The sequence below is a fragment of the Caretta caretta genome, chromosome 3 (assembly GCF_965140235.1).
Source record: "Caretta caretta isolate rCarCar2 chromosome 3, rCarCar1.hap1, whole genome shotgun sequence".
In the NCBI taxonomy this organism is placed as follows: domain Eukaryota; kingdom Metazoa; phylum Chordata; order Testudines; family Cheloniidae; genus Caretta; species Caretta caretta.
In genome coordinates, this window is record NC_134208.1 from 47,657,093 (window position 1) to 47,677,090 (window position 19,998).

General features: G+C 39.7%; 1 protein-coding gene across 2 annotated transcripts in view; it reads right to left on the reverse strand.

The window, feature by feature from the left end:
* Positions 1 to 715: 715 nt before the first annotated feature.
* The window catches only part of BMP5 (bone morphogenetic protein 5), a 71,548-nt gene continuing 52,265 nt past the window's right edge, over positions 716 to 19,998 (reverse strand). For both annotated transcript variants that reach the window (XM_075126474.1, XM_048845252.2), the window contains 4 exons: positions 16,637 to 16,834; positions 8,620 to 8,696; positions 5,363 to 5,473; positions 716 to 1,037 (listed from right to left, as the gene is read on the reverse strand). In XM_075126474.1, coding sequence (XP_074982575.1) covers positions 888 to 1,037; positions 5,363 to 5,473; positions 8,620 to 8,696; positions 16,637 to 16,834 — 536 coding nt within the window. In that variant the 3' untranslated portion in view covers positions 716 to 887. The remainder of the gene's footprint in view (positions 1,038 to 5,362; positions 5,474 to 8,619; positions 8,697 to 16,636; positions 16,835 to 19,998) is intronic.

Consider the following 19,998-nt stretch of genomic DNA (forward strand, 5'->3'; position numbering starts at 1 on the left):
TTTGTTTTTTTTTTTTTGGGGGGGGGGGAGGGTTGTTATTAAACATGAAAAAAAATCGGCTGCCGTAGTGTTATAGATAATAAACTGACAATTTATCGGAGGAAAGAACATTGTACTACAAGTTTTTAGCGTTAACTTGGAAAGCTATAGGCACAGACTAAAGCCTCTCTCCACAGAATTCCTGAAGCTTTGAGCCTTTTGCAAAATTCCACAAGCCAAGACGTAACATGTTCCTCCAGTTACACCGATTCTGTTAAAGAAAATAGCTATAACAATTATGTGCAGTCTTTCAGCTTCTATGTTCTACCGACTGTTTGTTTATTTAAACACGGTTCAACATTTCAATTTGTCTAATGGACTAGAACTTCTAAAAGAAAAATTATGTTTCACCAAGGATTTTTTCTTCAGTTTCTTTTTTTAGTGCCTTTTCTAAATAAATATCCCAGTATATATTTCATTTGCACAACATAACCAAATGTATTCAATTTCCTTTAACAACATAAAACAATCACAGGAGTTCTGGGCTTTCTAACTTAAAAAAAAAACTATACAAAGGTCTTACTTTAAAATGTTGAAATGGACAGAAAAAGGTCTCAGTGAGATTGATTGCAAACCAGCTTGGGAGGTTCTCCGACATAGTAAGGTGACCCATAAAATAAACTGTTTTGAAATTTCACCCATAGAAAAGAAACCTATCTTTCTTTCACCCAAAGAAAAGATATACCTTTAAATAAATAAAAGATACTATATACATTACTGTACATTAACTGAGAGATGACATGAAATGGAATAAGTATAAGGATGCCTTTTCACTAGCAAGAATTGCATTTTGACTTGATTACAATTCTGAACAAACACTGGGTTTGATTTTTTTCTTGTTTTTTATTCTAGTGGCAGCCACACGAACGCACCACCATATTTCTGTATTTTTTCAAAATAACATTGGAGCTGTCATCAAAGTAGAGCACTGAGATTGCATTCAGTTTTGTAGGTGCACAGCATGGCTTAGGTACATGATCAGGGAACATCAAGTGAACCTGAAAGAGAGAGAGAGAGAGAGCGAAATTGCTTATATATCAAAATAGAAAGGTGTAATGGCAAATCTATGGAAAACACTTCTATTCAATTTGCAGAGTTCTGTAGTTTCCGCTTTCTTTCATTTAGCAACTTTCATACAAAGCTCACTTCCAGAATGCTCTACTGATTTACATAATAGAGTTATACAATAATAGCAGATGGAGGGATAAATTAGGAGGAATAGCCAAGAGAGAAAATTGGTTTTCAGATGAGATTTGAAAAAGAAATGGAGATAGGTCCTGGTTAAGGAAAGCTCTTAAACATGTGGTTAATACCATCACTATTCAGGACAGAATTTGAGCATGTGCTTAAGTCCCTGACTTTAGTTACTAAACTGTCTTCCTGAATCAGAGCCTCAGTGGGGAGGGGGAAAGGAAGTTTGTTCCATACAGTAAATGTAGAGGCGAAAGCTCTCACACAGAATGTCTGGATTCCATGAAGATTCTAAGAACATGGTTCTTTTAAGGTTTCTATTGCCTTGGCATCAGTGATTCCACTGAAGTCAATGTCAATTTTGTCAAGGGGAGCAGAATCAAGCTAAAAGTTGGGTGTCAGATGCAGGGAAGGGTAAAGAGAGGGTATTCTCTGAGGTAGGCTGCGGTATTCCAATGGAATGCTAAATAAAAGAGAGGTTATTTTGAGCAGCATCTCAAAATGAATGGAGATATCGTGAAAATAACTGAAAATAAGGGCAACTAAACATACTTTCTCTATCCTTCCAAAAAAGTTGGAAGTGATATTCTACACGGCTGGATAGCTGGAGACTGGGGAGGCCAGAGAGAAGGGAGCTGTGATATAGAAGGTAAGAGACTATTACAGTACGGATGAAGACTTCAGCAGTAATGGATTTCATTTGTATGCGAAGTCTTTTAAAATCTGTTATAGCCATCTTTCTAGCAGTAATATAAGCCTATGGTCTTTGCCAGACCAATAACAGTCTATCACGAAGTGATTTTTATGTAACTGTTACCATGAGAAGATCTTTCAAAATGAGCAATAATAAATCCCAAAGTAGCAGTTTAGTAAGGATGTAAAGACACACACATTTCAAAACTGATTAACTAATGACAAGCAAAATATTGGAGAAAAAAAAATTGTCCTCCTTCTAAGCATATGTTCACCCAGAGCCAGCCTCTGGATTCTATCAAGCCCACAGCCACCAGCATCCCAATTCTGGGAACCCCGTGTGGATGTTTGGGCTAAATTTGGCTTTCACTAAATACATTTCTTGCCTATTCTACTGTAAAGATAGTTTTGAAAATGTAAGTTAGTCATGAGGATTTGGAATTTGCCGCAGTGATTTTATCTCTACTGCGCCTACAATCTCTACTCAGAGCCATCCAGGGTCAGCCTCCTGAGCCTTTGAACCCCCTAGCTTTTGAGTTCTGTGATATTTTAGGGATGCCACTCCTGCTGCTGAAGAAGCTAGTGTCTCCACAAGCTACTCCCTGGCTGCCTGCCAGTGAGCCAGCTCTTCTTTTAAGCAGCTAATTTGGCCTCCCACCACTATAGGACAGAGAAGGGGAGCAGGTTTGACAGTTCAGCAGCGAGAGTGGCAGCTTGACCAGCAGGATTAAATGCAGGATTGGAAGCAAGGAACTCCTGCTCATGAATTTTGGCTCTGACACTGACTGCATCTGTGACCCTGGTCAAGCCACTTAATCATTCTGCCTTACTTTCCCCATCTACAAAATGGAAATAGTAACTAGAGATGGAACCAAAGCCAACCCCTGTATCTGAACACAGCCATACTTTCAATGTGCAATATCCTGATTCAAATTTTACAATCTCTAATAATACTGATACTAGTATTTGTACTGGAGTGAGGATTCACTTTTTAAAGGTTTAAACAAGTATTATTAGGGTGGAATTTTCGAAAGCATTTGGCATTGGCCTAACTCTGCTTCCTCTGAAGTCAATAGGAGTTTACCCACAGATGTCAGTGGGAGCAGCGTTAGCTCTACTCAAGCACTTTTTTGACTCCTATGGATACACCTTCGAAAAAGCAGCTTAGCCCCACGTGGAAATGACGATGTGCTGGACCAAAGATTGTTACAAAACGAACCAAAACAGTCAGTTGTATTTGGAAGGGTTTCAAGGAACAATCTCGTCCCAAAACAAAGCTGCTTTTTCAGAATGGTGCAATCACCATGGACAGGAATTGATTACATTTGGATTGGGGGAGAGTGTATGAATAATTGTTTCCCGAACTCTCCCTGTGTGAACACCTTGAGTATACAGATTATTTAGATTTAATTTCAAACAAAGTGTTTGGCTACTGCTGAACACTTTTGTACTTTTAAGTGCACATAAAGTGGCTGGCCAGCTAATTTATGTGCACTTAAAATTCAATTAGCCCCATGGATATTTGGCTGCCCAATAGAATGTGTGTGCAGTACAATTTGAACCCCCTGCCCTTAAGAAACTAACTATGGGGGATTTCAGTAAAAGCTAGGTGCACACATGAAAGTTGGACTGCTATGTTTTATCTTGCATGACAGATAGTTGCATGAGAGAAACTGTAATCTAAGGTCTCACTGAAGCTTGGCAACTTTTCTAGGCAATCTTTGCCATAATAGCTGAAGAGAAACAACAGTTTATTATTGTAAATATGCTTTTCTTCATCATCACGTATGTGCATTGCCTTAGTTCTTGCCAAAGAGCATTACTTTCCCTCTGCAAATGAATTCTTTTCCCACCGCCCGTTGCTTATTTCCACCTTTGACTCCCTCCCCTCCTCCTGTCCCTTCTGCCTCTCTGTATAGGATCTTGCTGGCTTGAATGTTGGGATGGAAGGATATAAGGTCATTGGCTCTGTAGTTGGGGACTGCTGGGGGTGAGGGGATTGAATGGTGGGAGGAGAAGAGGCACATTTAGTGCTTGTTAAAAATGGAACTAACAAGAAATGTGCCTGCCATGATCCCAATCACCTGCTTGTCCATTGAAGCCATTTCCCCTGTCCTTCATCGGTCTGTCTTTTAATTTTCTATGTTGTGCAGAGCACGGGTTGTATCCTCAGCTGATGTAAATGAAAAATAAGAGCCTAACATTGGACGCCTATGTCCATATTTAGGCACATAAATAAGTTCCCTAGTTTTGTGAATTGCTGAGCACCCAGTAGCTCCCACCGAAGCTTTTCTAGGGGACTGTTCCAGCAAATGTAAGTCAGAACATCCTGTGGCAGTCCATCTTGTGCGGGAGGCTGGCTTGACCCCCAGCTAGAACCAGGACTGGGAGAGTTGGAAAGGCAGCTGTAAGGCTCTTCCCACTTCAGCTGCACCACGCGGAGAATCAAATCCAAATGGTACTATATTTCTAACCATAACTGGTAGCCAGGCACACAGCACACTTCTTGCTTGCAACTGCATCAACTCACACATCTTAAATGAAAAGGTATTTTTCAGCCCAGTCAACTGATTGAGGCTTTTCCGATAACAGCTGAAAATCGAGAGCTGCCATGCAGCACAGGTCAAAGTTACCAGAGACTGTACTGTGAATGTTGATGAGGAAGTTCAAAAGCTGCATAAAACACTTGGAAGCAGGAAGGAAGCCCCTCTTTGCTTTACATCAGCACAGCGGCAGATTAGCCACTGGGTCAACGGGGTCCTGGCCAATTGGGGGACCCCCCCAAAATGGGCACCCCAACCTTGTTCCCTGGCAGGAATGCCAGGTGAGGTGGGGGAAGCCCCTGTGCCCTGATCTTGGCTGCAGCCCCGGGACTGGAGGAGCTCTAGTTCCCTGCCACGGCCTCAGGGCTGGGGCAGCTCTCACTCGCTGCTGCTGCCCCAGGCGTGTGGCCGGGGGAGGGAGAGGACAGAGCTTTTCCAGTCATGGGGCCGCAGCGGGGAGGGGGTGGAATGGGGCAGGGCCGTGGGAAGGGGCAGAATAGGGTAGGGCTGTGGGCAGGGCCGCAGACAGAAGGAGCAGAATGGGGGAGGGAGTAGAGATGGAAGGGGTGAGGAGGGGCCCCCACTTGCTCTGCCCCAGGGCCCTATGAAACCTTAATCCGCCTCTGCATCACCAGAACCCCTCAGTGCTGTGACACAGTCTTTTTCATGCATTACTGGGTCAGAAACCGAATGTAAATATATAAAACAGGACTTTCTGGGCATTTCATCCACTAGCTATTGCAATCACGAATGCTTTTGTACAAGGGTGTAATTTAAACAAAATTAATCCAAATCCAATAAAATTAACCGCAAACCAATAATAATAAACTGAGAGGAAGACATAGCTCCCTGTCCCAAGTTATTTGCATGTTACAAAAATGATCTAGCAGACATACCAGAGTCTGAACTATGGCATGGTTTGTAGCATTCATGTGGGCGTTGAGTGGAAAGGAGCATTCTCCATCACAGTAGAATGCAGCGTAACCCTCTGGTGCGATTATCCAATCCTGAAAAATAAAACCACAAGCAAAGTAAATAATAACAAACACAAACACTCTCAATCCTTCCCAGTTCAATCAATTGAAAACTGTATCACTGTCATTCTAATTTGGATCCAGGATGACTGAATAAGGCATAAACAGAAATACAATATTTTGGAAAAAAAAAAAGTCCAAATCCCTTTTCCTTCAAAATCAAGATGAAAATTGAGTTAAACCTAGAACTATGTACTGAATACCCCCAACTAACCAACCGGTGAGGGAATTTAGCAAAGAAATACATTGAAACTAGCCTTTAAAATACTTTTCCTCCCACTTTGAAATTCTCGCAGGGGAGCTGGGACAATTTGTACAGTGCGGGTGCTGAGAGCATTGAACTGGTATATAATGGAAACCACTTCATTCTGGGGAGTGCTGCGACACCCCCTGCACCCTTAGTTCCAGCACCTATGAATTCTCAAGTTATTTCTGGTTCACTAAAAACATCCCAAATGTATCATTCTCTGACATATCCAGTGTCATTAATCCCGATGATTTGTTTGAGACTAAAAGTATTTATGGTCTCAGGAGTTGCATGGAGGATGGTGGCATTAGTGATGTCACAGAATGATCAACTTTGGGGGTCTTCACCAAACCATAAAGCAGATAATTTTTCACAGAAAGAAAAAGGTATTTTTAAAAGTTTAGTTAGAGAATTTTTCTTGGCTGAATTCCCCCATGGCCCAGCTGAGGTGGGGAGGCAGGGGGGAGCATTAAGCACATATTTTGGGGGTTAACCCAATTTTCATTGTAGTCCCATTCACCATTAGTTTCACGGATCCATTTTTGAATTGTTATACTTGGTTAGGTGCTTGCATTATGAGATTATCTATTCTTTTTATAAATATGTATTTAGAGAAATCTGAGCTACACAAGCTGCAACATTTTCATGAAATAATAATATTTTACATTTCTGTGACACCTTGCTTTGCCCATGATCTCAAAGTCCCTTACAAATGATGGGCCCTGTTGTGGAAATAATCTATGGGAGAACAAGTACTTGGAAAACTCTGAACACACATGTAGTGAGGAAGGATGGTCCAGAAGACAGGCACTTGCTTAGGAATTGGGAAACTTGCAGTCAAGTCCCTGCTCTGCCACAGACTTACTGTGTGACCTTGAGCAAGTCACTTACCCTCTCTGTGCCTCAGTTCCCCATTTGTAAAATGGGAACAACAGTAGTATATTACCTGACAGGGATTTTGTGAGGTTAAAACTCTCGGATACTACAATAATAGGAGCACTATAAATAACTAAGACAGATATCTAGAAGCTAGAGAGTTTCCAAAGAATGTTGAGGGTGTCAGGGCCTGTTGCTTACGGAGCTGGAAGGGTCCTTGACATGCTAGTCCTATAGCTGCGCCATGAACCACATACAAATAGTATAGGGACACCATAGAAGGCAGAGGCATTTGTGCAAGAGCTGCTATGTCCACATTCCTACTCAGATCCTCATCACAATCCCACCACATGAGCCATGAGTCCAGTTCTTTCTTGCCCTAGGCTGGCCTCTCCACCCTCCAAGGAGACTGCCAGACTGAGCAGGAAAACAAAGGAATTAACGTTAATGGCTTTGGTGGGAATGATGCCACAGAGTGACTCTCCTTTAAACCACATAAAGGAACTTCTGCTGAGTCAAAAGAAGCTAATGCTGCTTGAGTTCAATCCTCCTTGTCAGTTTTTTTGCCTTTTTAGTGGTGTTTCCAGTACTTTAATCCCCTTTATGGCTAACATTGGAGGCAGTTGACATAACCCTAAGAACAATAGCCAAAAATTTAAAACTTGGGTGCCTACAGTTAAATATCTATATCCATATTACCCACTCAACTTCTGTTTATGCGCTTAAATATGAATTTAGGGCCCTAACATAAGCCAATTTGAAAATGTTAGCCAGTTGATTCTTTCTGGCCTTATAGCTAAGACCAAGTACGGTATTAGAGGCAATTAAGTATATGCCACAGCTCATATTTAGGGATTACATCCTGACTATACCGAACAATGAACACTTTAGTTTTAACATGAGTGTTTTATATTATTTATAGGAATCACATCAACCATCACTGAAATGAAACCACCTCTGGGGTATAATGTTGCAACTGTTTAAGAGCGCACCGCAGTTCTACACATCTAGGAAGCAAAAATGAATTCTGTATTAAATTGATATTGCAGAGGGAATTTAAGTACACATGGAAACCTGAAGTGTGTTATCGAAATCAGTTGCTGATGGCCTTCCCATTATTTCCTTAATAAAATATTTCCTTTGCAAACAGCTGTTGCTTCCCTGGAAGAACCCAGCAAAGCCTCTGTCTTTTGTTGCCTTACCTTGCTTTCATGGCCCCATAGGCACCATCTTTTCCATTAAACTACGACTGCATAAAGGGGTTGCCGTTGAGTGATTCAGAACACCTTGTAGGGGCTGAAAGCTCTGCTTCCACAGGGCTCCAAACCCAGATGGTATAATTCTCATCTGTCATTACACAGCAAGTGCAGGAACTAGAAAGAGACTCAAGCCAAATCTGGATCTGGATTTCAAATACTCCACAATTTAGCCGGGGCGCTGGAACAATTTGTATAATGGGGGTTCTGAGAGCCATTCAACCAAACTGTAAACCCTGAAAATGATGGAAACCACTTCAAACCAAGGGGTGTGGCAGCAGCCCCAGCACTATGAAGTTTAGGGGTGTTCAGACCTGGGATTTTGGTTTGATCAAATATTGAAAGAGGGTTGAGTGGCAGTATTCTGATGCAGATTCAAACCCCACCACCACCAGTGTGCACAGGGTGTTCAGATCTGGAGTAACGGTTAGGGCCTATCCCTAGTAAAACCTATTAATTTATCAGGGCTATAAAACTATTTATGCCTGGGATATTTCTCTCACAGACTCATCAGCTATTTTCCCACAGGGCTCAGTGGGCTGTAAACATGAATCGCTCTATAACTGCTATCAAAGGATTGCATATAGGATCACACATCATTACCAAGTGCACTTTGAGAATTCTTGCCTCTTCAGTGCAGCACCAGTTACCACCAGGGAAAATCCCTCTACAACAGATGGCAGATTGTAAAAGAGATTATAGAAATTAGCACTGATAGGAAAGAGCGTTGGTATCCATACCTGCCATCCCAAGTCACGGAAACTCACATAAAGTTCATGTTTTTTACAGGCTTGCTTTTGTTCACTTGTGTTGTAATCTACAGAAAGAAAAAGACACTGTTCAGACACACTGCTATGGAAGACAAGATTCAGCTGTTTTAAGTTCCTTGGCAAACTTGCACAAAGCAAAGGAACAGAAATACTCTACAGCTAGGGCTGGTCCATAAAGTCAATATCATTTTTTGAAGTTCTGAATCCCCAATCTCAGGCTGGCATAGTTTGCGTACGGAGCAGAAATGATGCATTCAGGATTAGGGGAAATAACTTTTTATGCTGCCTAGCTGCTAGCTATCGAAGTAGCAGGTAGATGTAATTTTGCAAGCTGGAAAAAAAACATCAAGGGCCTGATCTAAAACTCACTGAAGACAGTGGGAGTCTTTGCACTGGGCTTTGGATCAGGTCTCAAGTGCCAGACAAAGAGTGGGAGAGACCCCAATTTCAAATTAAAAATATAAAAAGCATAATTCCAGTTATTTAAATCTTAGCACATTTTGTACAGCTACTTTTTTTACCATTGTAAAAAATATCCGCCTAACTAATGACCTTTAGCTGTTAATACGAATTAAACAAGTAGCACAACAGATGGACTTTAAAGGCCTGATTGTCTCTGGCCCTGGCACAGGTGTGCTAAAATGGGAAGACCCACAGAACCTTCTCTACACTCTTGTGCCAGGGACAATCATAATCTCTCCTTGGGGAAGTACAAAGCTGTGGGGAAGTCCTGGTCCCATCCCATCACCACCCTATCTGAGCGATTGGATAGGAATGCGAGGCCACAGGAAGTAGCACCTCAAGGGATGCTGCAGCTTAGCCCATTCTCCTGTTTGCCTGGGATCTGGGAGAGTGATTATGTCTCCTGATGATGACCAGTATTCCTGCCAGTTAAAAAAAAGAATGGTTTTGGTGAAAAAACGTTTTAAGACAAAAAATGGCTTTTTGATCAAAACCAAACATTTTCATGGGCCATTTTCATTTTGGTAGAAATTTCATAACCACGCGCTCCCCCCACCTGGAAACTGAAAACCCAAAATACTTTCTGAAAATTGAAATTTTTATTCAAAACCCAAAATTTACCAAACTGACTTTTTTAAAAACTGAGAATGGTTTTCAAAAAACAAAAGTTTTGGAGGTTTCAGGGTGGGGGGTTGTGTGTCTGTCGTTAACAACGCATTTTCTTGGGAAATGCAGGGGGCCTTTTTTTAAATTTCTGATGATAAATGACAGCCTGCTCTATTTAATGTACTATGGAATGACACGGTTAGACTTTCTGTTGCCTGGAATAGCTCTGGCATTAAAGGTTCTGGTTAGAACTTGGGCTTGATTCTGCACAGTGCTCTCCAGCTTAGATCACCAAAATGCTGAAGTATGTGCTTAGCTTTAAAGAGGTTAATAGTCTCATTAACTTCAGCTTAATTTTAAATAATTTTTTTCTACTTTGGGCTGGAGTGCTCACCACTAGCTAGGAGTGTGTCCTTGGTTAATAATGCAAATACACTGACTAATATTAGTTCAAAATCTTAAACAAGTTTTCTTTGATAACATTCTATGAATATTTTACTAGTTTTAATGCTCCTTCAAGATGAATTTTGAGCTTGCATGCTCAAACTCTCAGAATCAATTTTAAATTCATGTTCCATGAAAATCTACACAAGAAACTAGATTATGAGTTACTCATTGAACAAGGAAATAAAGACAATGCCATATGTCATTTCAAATTTCAGGCACTAAATTTAGAATAGAAAGCCATAGTATAAATGAAATGTGTGAAAAATATGACTGAATGATTTCAGAAAGAAACACACAGGAGAAAGTCACAATCCATTTGTAGATGGTCCACAAACAGAAAAACAGGTGGAAGCTGGTGAATAAATTATTCTTCATTAAGTTCTCCATCAGCGTGAGCTCTGGAATCAATTTCTAATATTTTGAACTTTTCATGTTTAACACACAACCTTCAGCACCAAAAAGAATGTGGAGGGGACCCTAGGCCTGTGGGAAGAAGGCTCCATAATAAATATGTATGGCATCACTTCAAATATCTTCATAGTCTTGAAAATCCCAAAAACTACTTAAAAAAAAAAAACAGATTAATGCTGTGTGGATGTGAAAAAGTCCCAGGATACTTGATATGCAGACATGCATTTGATATATAGCTTTCTGAAACCTACCTAACCACACACCTATTTAGAATGCTAAACTACTAAAGCAAATTCGTATTCCTTCCCTACATTCTGCCTTTTATATAAGACAAATGTTGTGTGTAATGTAACATTACATAAAAGTAGCCACAGTGACATTTACAACAGGATCTGGTGCCAAGGATCCAGTTTCACATTCTGTTGCTTCAAGGTCCATATGCTTATTCTGTCAGGCATCAAAACCATGGGATATTATGACTGAGTAAACTTTGTACCTAAGCCATCCAGGGACTGCAGTTGTGTTCCAAATCTGTATGTGGCAGGAGGAGCTGTGGGGGTAGGGCAAGGGAATCAGATTTTTTATTCCTATGCATATTCACTGGCACTCAGAGAGGATTTTGGTTTCTAAAGATGAGATGGAAGTTGAAACATAGGAACCTGCCTGCATTTACTATCACAAAGTACCATATGTTTAATTAATTAGTGTGACAGCAACCAATAAAATCCAGGAAATACACAGTTAAGCATGTTTTTCCATTCTTATCTCATAGCATCAGGAATGAAAAGTACCACAGCCTTGCTTTTGAATTTCTGGGTAGATGTCAGTTTGCATCATTGCCTTTACATTATTAAAATATAGATTTCATTTTGTGCCAAATTACTATTTCCCTCCCCCTTTTCAGAACCACTTTTTGAGGAAAAAAATTTTGATTTGTTTTTGTTTTTTGTCGATTTCAGGACAAGTTAAAGAAAGAAAAATACTTTTCCTCTAGTCCCTTATCTGCCAGACAACTCCAGTTTGACCAAAATGGAAGTAGCACCTGAGTCAGAACTGAAGAAATACTGAAAATTTCACCCTTCTGCTTGGAACAGAAGGGAGGGCCTGGAGGATACATTCTGCTTTCTGCACTGTGTTTTTGCATGCATTTAAGCCATGTGCCCTAAAGTTTTCACTCAATAGAGGAAGGTTAAGCACAGACCTGTCAACATCAAGAAGAAAACTTTTGCCAGATTGTTATATTATATCGGTTTTGTTCTTATTCGCATTCTGTTTGTTTGCATGCATGTGCGGGAGTATTTCAAAAAGGAGTTTCACAATTTTAATTAACTGTAAGGGGGAAAAGAAGGCAGTGAACTATGGCAAGTAGGAATGTCTTTCTTGACTTGGTGAGAGAGTGAAATGAACTTAATTCTTGTGAGAACAAAATCAAAAGGTAAGAATGATCAGGTTAAAGTCAAGAAAGGAACTCCCCAAACTAGTGTCTTCTGCAAAATGAAAAAGAAATAAGACTAAACCCCGTGCTATACAAATGACAGCAACCATAACAGGAGCATGTCATGTGGCTTATGCAGAACAGCATTTCCCACCAAAACTACTTGACTCTGAGGCATTTGGCCAGGGGTTTCACAACAGGTAAAGAGATAAGGAACCAAATTTTGTAATTACACCACTTACAATGCCATTCACTTTGATGGAGTTGCATGGGATATAAACTGGAGTAGAATTTGGCCTACTGACATAAGCTTAGGTATCTGCAGTGTTGTTGTAGCCACATTTGTCCGAGGATATTAGAGAAACAAGGGGTAAGGTAACATCTTTTCTTGGGCCATTTTTATTGGTGAAGAGGCAAGATTTCAAGCGACTCAGATATCTTCCTCGAGGTCCTTCTCCAGCCTGAAGAAGAGCTCCGTGTAGCTCAAATGCTTGTCCCTCTCACCAACAGAAGTTGGCCCAATAAAAGATATTACCTCACCCACCTTGTCTCTCTAATAAACGTCAATAGTTAGGCTACGATAATCTGCAAATTCTATTGCCTATGCATGGGCAAGGATGAGCATAGTGGGCAGAACTATTAGGTTTTCTCTTCAGTTTACAGCAGTTTACTGTACCTTTTAGATACTGGCCATTGGTAGGGCTGTGCAGAACTGCTGCACCCCTGCAAACTGGGAGACTGTGCCTTCTTCTGTATCCCTGCAGGGGATGCAGCATACTCCTCCTTGTGAACCTCCCAGCTCCAGTGGTTGGTAAATGGGCAGAGGAACCCAGGGATTGGGACTACATTCTGCCATTGTGCAAGGAGACAAGAAGGCTAGTGGTTTATTTTGCTCTCCTCTCCCCCTTCTTACACCTTAGAGCAGCTGAATAGAATCAGTCACTAAGCTTGCACCGACTGATATCTTCATTTGCAGATAGTAACTACTGCAATAGCTATTATAGATCTTGAAAAGTTGATTTTGTTCAACTCTTATAACTGATACTTAATAACACCCTAACCAAAGGGACTGGTGTGCAGTTACACAGCAAGGGGTGATGTGGAAACTGTTCAGAGAAAATGCAAGCAAGACAATGTAAGAGCAGCTTGGTTTGCCATGGTGAAAGTAGGTACCATGGCTTACCTCTCAGGACAGTTTTGTTTTACAGGGCCCCGTTACTTGATTGTCTCTTTTCAGCTGCACCATTTAATACTTGAAAGAAAGTTCTTGAGATGCAAACTAAAAGCTCTTCAGCTATACTGTGAAAATATGCAAACAAACTCCAAGACTACTTTCAGACTTAGAAAACTCTCTCATGCTCACACAGACCCGTTCAACTTGAAGAAATCCCAAGGCACTTTGCAACATGAAATATAGATGGCTAAATATAATTACAGCACCGTTTTTCAAAAGAGTTCTGAACAGACCTGAAATTCGGGAAATATGGGTCATGGGATAAGCACAGGAGCAACTCACAGCATATAAGTGTGGGGGATATGACTAGCCATCAGTGAACCAACGGTCAAATAAGTGCAGTCATTGTTAATATGTAGGAATCATTTCACTAACCGCTGAAATGCAAGCATCTCTAGGGTGGAACATGACTATTTTTAACAGTGCAGTACAACACTTGAAATGAAGAAGTAGTACATACTAAATTTAGGTGGCAGGAAAAATATAAGTAGATTGTAATAGCAGAATATAACTACCCAAATTGGAATTTGATCAGGACATTGGGCAAACACCACTGCTCTTTCTAAAAGTGCCAGGAAAGCCTTAATTATAAGGTTTTGGAGTTTAGGAATTTGTCTTTACATATTATTCAAACGGCCTCTGTAACATCACAGTGACATCTCCAACACTGAAGCCTGGTTGATTTAAAGGGAATAGTGCTGTCTACAGATGAATGGCTTTTATGAATCATTACAAAATCCAGCTTTTAGAGGAGCTTTCACAAAGTTACTAAAACAATTACAAAATGATGGCACATTCATAAAATTTGGTGATGTTGGTCAAAAATCATTGATAAACATCACAAAACAATTTGAATTTTTTACCACTAAAATTCTGAACAGTTCTTTACCTACCTCTTATTTTAAAATTAGTTTCTTGAGAGAAAAGCATGGGAATAAAATACATAATTACTGGGGAACAGAACTACCAAACAGGCCTACATGACTGAATTATGATTATCAGAATCAGTAAAAATGTTGTGGAAAATATGCAACAATGAGTTTTATATATAATTTATGTATGAAGTACTATTCACCCTGGAAATCAGTGATTGCTTCTTTGAAGTCATTCTGGTTGAATGTATCTGAGCAGGTTTCTTTTCAAAACTTCTATTTATGTCACCTTACTCAAAGCCATTTTATTCTAAGAGGAAAATGCATCTTTCTATATCAATATTATTTACTGTGAAGGAACAGTTCCTTAGAGCCATTCCTGACCATCTTGCAATTACACACACACAGAAACAAACAAAGATCTGGTATAAACAGGTACAACTCCTTCTATTAAAGTCAATGGATTTTGACAGATTCAGACCTGGTGTAAGCCGGCAAAACTCCATTGACTTGACACAATGAGTTACACCTGCTAATACCAGATCTGAACTTCTCAGCTGGTTTAAAACACGCTTAATAGATTTTTAAACCTCAATGGATTGCCCCTTTTTGAAATTTTAAAAGCATTTAATTACTCTTCATTTCTTAGTAAATGTGCTTTAAAACAATCAAATGGGGTTTTCTGATGTACAGCAACAATAAGTAGTTTTTTTTCTTCCACCAGTAATAATTTAAAACTGTCCAGTCTGTTTTATTTATTGATAATTGTTCCTCTGCGTGATTCTTTCTTGGGCTATAAAGTGCTCTTGCAGGTGAGTTGTTCCTGAGATCATTTGAACAGTAAATGAAAGAAATTTACAATACCCAAAAGGGACAGGCAAGAGAGCACTTTAAGTAAAGCACCACTAAGTCTTAACACCTTGCAAGTGCTTTTGAATATATGGACAGGAGGCTTTTCAAAGGCTGGACTGTAGGGTTCTCAATCCCTGAGCACAATGAAAAGATGCATGTTATCTCTCTGCTGCCTGCCTCACAGGATAATTTCTGCTCCAGTTCCTCCATGTAGAGTGGAGCAAAGAGGAAGAAGCCCTGCTCCAGCAGACAGCACAGCATTTTAGTTATATTTTACATAAAAATAAAATCCATCACCACCATGATAGGTATTAATAATAGCTACTACTGAATGAGCTTTTTTTCCTTTTTTGTGTGTGGCGTTTTATGGGTGTTGACATTTATTTATACCTTAAAAGCAGGTTTGGGATCCAGTAGATCACCTGGTAAATCTCCATAGCCTCTGACGGAAACACTTGGACAGCCAGTCCCAAGTGATCATGAAATCAAGTGAAAGTGAAATCCATCCCTGAGCAGAGGGCCAGCACAAGGCTTATACACTGCTTAAGACCAACTTAACCTGCTATTTTGAGGGTCTGAATGGGACATACTAATCTCTGCAAATACATGAATACCACCCTATGGCTGAATTCTGGTCACAAAACTGCATTTCGGGGCACTAATTTACTTACATAATGGACATGTTTGAGAGGCTGGCAACAGCTTTCAAGAGAAATTCTTGATCCACTAATACTATACTCTGCTACAGTATCCTCTAAAAGATACATATTTGGATGTGCAGGTCCTGTCCCCAAAAAGAAAGACAAGGTTTCTCCAAAAGGGGGAGATCTTGAATTTCAAACAAGTTCTTCATACTCCTCTAACTGGAAACATACCAGGAAATAATGTATAGACCATAATTAATTCCAGACACCTAATGGAACAAACAACCACCTTGAGCATCCTCGTATGCATTAGTGTCTGACTATGTGAGTTTTTCAACACTTTTCAAGTAAGAAAGAGATCAAATTGCACACGGCATACTAGCATTTAGGGATACCATGTGGATTTATAACACCAAGAGAAATCTCAGTCGTCTAAAACAACAAATGGATTGCACTCATCCCAATAGATTGCTTTTTCTTCTCTGAAAGATGAGACATGGAAAATAGTTTTCAGACAAAAAACATTCAAGTGACTTATCAAAAGGTTCAAATTCGCCACATTTGGGATAAGAAATCCTTTAATTATCTGCATAGCATGTACACGGCTATTTGCGAGAAGGGATTTTAGTCGGATGGCTCACCTGCACAGGCACAAACATTGAAAAAGTGTGCTGAATTACCCACTCACCGGCTAGTACACTAAAAGTTCACATAGCACAGTACACATTTAACTCAGCAAGACGTGTACTGGTAGCTGTGGCTGATTTACACATTTTCAATCTCACTACTGACCGTTTCTTTAATCTGAGTTGGATCTTTCACCTTTTCCCAGCCAAAGTTTGCAGTGAATAATTCACCAGCCAAGAAGACGGAGGCGGCTGAATCATCACTGCATTATTCATTTGGACCACTGAATGTGAGAATGCACAAATTTATTTCACAGTACCTAACTTTTGAAATGTGCCCCCTTACAGTTGTACTCTCAGATGCCTACTGCATAGATGGTACTATGGCTTCATCTTACCTGCAACACTGGGCATCCTGGAAGAATCCTGATGGCTACTGGATTTGTTGCGGTTCTGATTTTTCTTTTTATTGTTGGCTGCTCGGACAGATCGAAAAAGCACTTCACTCGCCTTGAAGAATGCAACCATGAATGGCTGCTTTGATTGAGGCCCATGTCTTCCTATAAGGCCGGCTGATTTAACATTGATACTGCGACCTATAAAATAATGCAGACATACAATTAATACCGTACGCAATTTTGCTCTTTCTGGTTGCCAGATAAATATATGGGTGAAATCCTGGCGCAAATGACGTCAATGGGAGTTTTGCCATTGTCTTCACCGGGGAAAGGATTTTACCCATGATCCTGAAGTTACAATATTAGAAACCTTAACCTTATTTTGGTGAATGTAATCTAAAAGGCAGAGAACTCAACAGATTTATTTACAAAAGTTTCAGTAACTTCACAGACTCCCACTACATGAAAACATTGTCCACGCATTCTACACAAAACCCTGATATATTAATTCAGTGGTATATGTACTAATCTACTGCAAAGAAATAAATCAACTCCATTAACTTCTATGCTCTTGGAAAAGGATAACATGATGCAGTCATCTTAACATACATCACAAGTATGTTAAATCTGGGATTCTATTTCTCCAACTCAAATCAATAGGAACGAGAAGCATAGGCAATCAATATATTTACGCTTTAAACAATGTAAAGCATTACTCCAAGTTCATGTGAAGTCATCACTACATATACAGGGGCACTCAGTCTTTCAAGGGAAATATAAAAGAGTTTGAAATATGTACATGATTGACTCCAGTTCTTCTCCTAAGGGATGTACGTACTTCTTTAAAATATTTGTTCAGTCAGGACTGTGTGGTAACCTCACTGTATTGGAGGAACTGACCCTCCCTAGAAGAAAAGTAAGCAAAACAAGTCATTGAAACTGCATCAGTGACATTTTAACAAATAAACCCTTGCTCTTAACAGAATTGACTTTGGCAGCATAAACACTTGTGTGTACGTGTATTATGCAGAGCCCTTCAACCGTCAGAAAAGAAGACCGTGTCACATGAAGCTGTGCAGCTGTGCAAGGCTGGGGGACACAGAGGTCCTGTAAATGTGAAGGTATTGGTCAAGAAATAGTCTATGCACTGGTGTGGGCAGCATCAGGGCACTCAACTATGGTACTAATAGATTGGAAAGGTTTGTTAAATAGCTACAAGGACAATAAAGGAGCATCTGCCTCACAAATGTACGGTATAATGCCATTAAACTTAATTTTACCAGAAAAAGACCTTACCAATAATCATAGGAGTAAACCTTAAACAAATAAGCCTATAGGTTTCCTTTAGAATGCAAACTTACAATGGCTCTGTGCCAGAGTCTATATTTCTTAGAAAAACTCTATCACTGGCGTAAATGAAAGAGGCAGTTTGATTTGTGGTTAAAGCAGTTTCCATTCTACTTCCACTGTAACAAATGTATTAATTCAGCTCAGACTTCCTCCTTCTGGCAGCCCTTTTGCTGTAAAAAGAGAAATTAGAAGTTCCAGCCAAATACCATACCTTGAACTGACCCACTTCAATACATAAACACTTTTACAACATGTTTATTCAGGTGTAGCACTTTAAATTGGTTTAAGATGTTTCCAGTGACAGAGAGCCCAGCAAAGGCAAAAGAAGAACTGAGAAAGTTAGCAGTTTTGGAGCAGAGTAACTGGCAACATATTCTGAACAATTTTGATAATTGCTTTCTTGACTAGAAGGGAAAAAATTATTTGTTGAAGCTACTGATTTCATTTTTAAATGGCTTTTTAGTTCTGTGTTTATCTAATTCTTCTCTTCATCTATTTAAATGACTATGAAATAACACATTAAAATTAATTTCTGAATGTTCAAGTCTTGTAGCAGGTCAGATATGAAACACTGTACAGACTATTCTCTATTCATTACAACATGGACCGACCAGCCACTTACCACAAAGTTCCAAGTTTCCTTTACTTTTCTAGAGGGAATTCTTTTTGTTCCAGTGACTTTCAGAATTTTAATTTTATCTGTAAAAGATTAATACCTTACTGGCAGACATTTTAGGAATCCTATTAGATTTATGTACTGAGGACTGTAAAAGATGTGTGTAAGTTCTCTAAATTTAAATCTAGGTTCACTGAATTTACAAAGGTGGATATTGTGTGAGAAGCAAAATACCCTTCAAACCCATGTGAACTCCCTTTAAAATAACTTTTAATATTATTAAGTTTCCTCTTGGTTTCCTTTAGACTTCAGCAGTGCGATGACTATTAAGATTCCACAAGCTAAGGTTTACTTACTTACTCAAGGTATAGAGATATAAACCATGAAAAAAAAAATTGAAGCCCATAACCCACACTCTTTTTAGACACAGAAGCAGTTTATGTGGCTCTATACCTTCTGTTTATTTGATCTTTTGAGTAGCCAAACTAAGTTTTTTTAGGAAAAGAGGTTTTTTTCCCCAACCCTACTGTGGATAAGGACACAATTCTACCAGACCTCAAGTCAACGGTAAAAGTCCAACTGAAGTTTTACTTCTAAACACTGAGTCCCATTACCTACCTTGGTTTATTATATGCTTTAGATTTAATTGCATCTTTCAGAAGATGATTCCTAATAAATATACACTTTTCACAAGTAGTACTAGCTACATTTTACATTAGCTAGATTAGGGTAATTACAAAAAATACACATCAAACTATGTACTGTCTCCTGTAGGTTACTTCTGTGCAGACTTCAGAAAAAAATCTAAGAATTTGCATTTGCAGAGCATCCACAAGACTGCTCCCTGGGAAGAACAGGAACCCCCTTAGACCAAAGAATATAAAAGTTTGCCTCTCCATAAACCTGGGGATCCCTCAAACCCCATGCCTCTGAACTGCCTCAAGCTCCCTTCCCTACTCTACCTCATCCAATGTGCCAAAGGTTGCTTGTTAGCCACTGCTCCGAGACTAAACCTTCATCTGTAGTGCCGATTTCAGGAGGTGTTCTACACTGTGGCAAGGGAAATGGATAAGTTAATGCTTAACAAGGTCTGCCAACATTAGTTTATCAAAAGGTCTTGAACGGCTAGTGACAGGGACAGTTACCACTCAAAACTTAATATATCTAAATGGATTAGCTTGAGAGAGATACACAGATTCACTTAGCAAAATTTTGAAAGCTGTTCTAATGTGCCAATTCTTTGCAGCCAAAACCTTTGGCTTTTACTCCACGTGCCAGCAAATCCCCTTTTGACTTCACTAGAACTGCAGGTTCTGGTCCTCTTGAGACACAGTTCTCCTCGTTATGCTATTAGTGTGATATATTCCAAAAACTGTTGCATCACTCAGGCTGCATC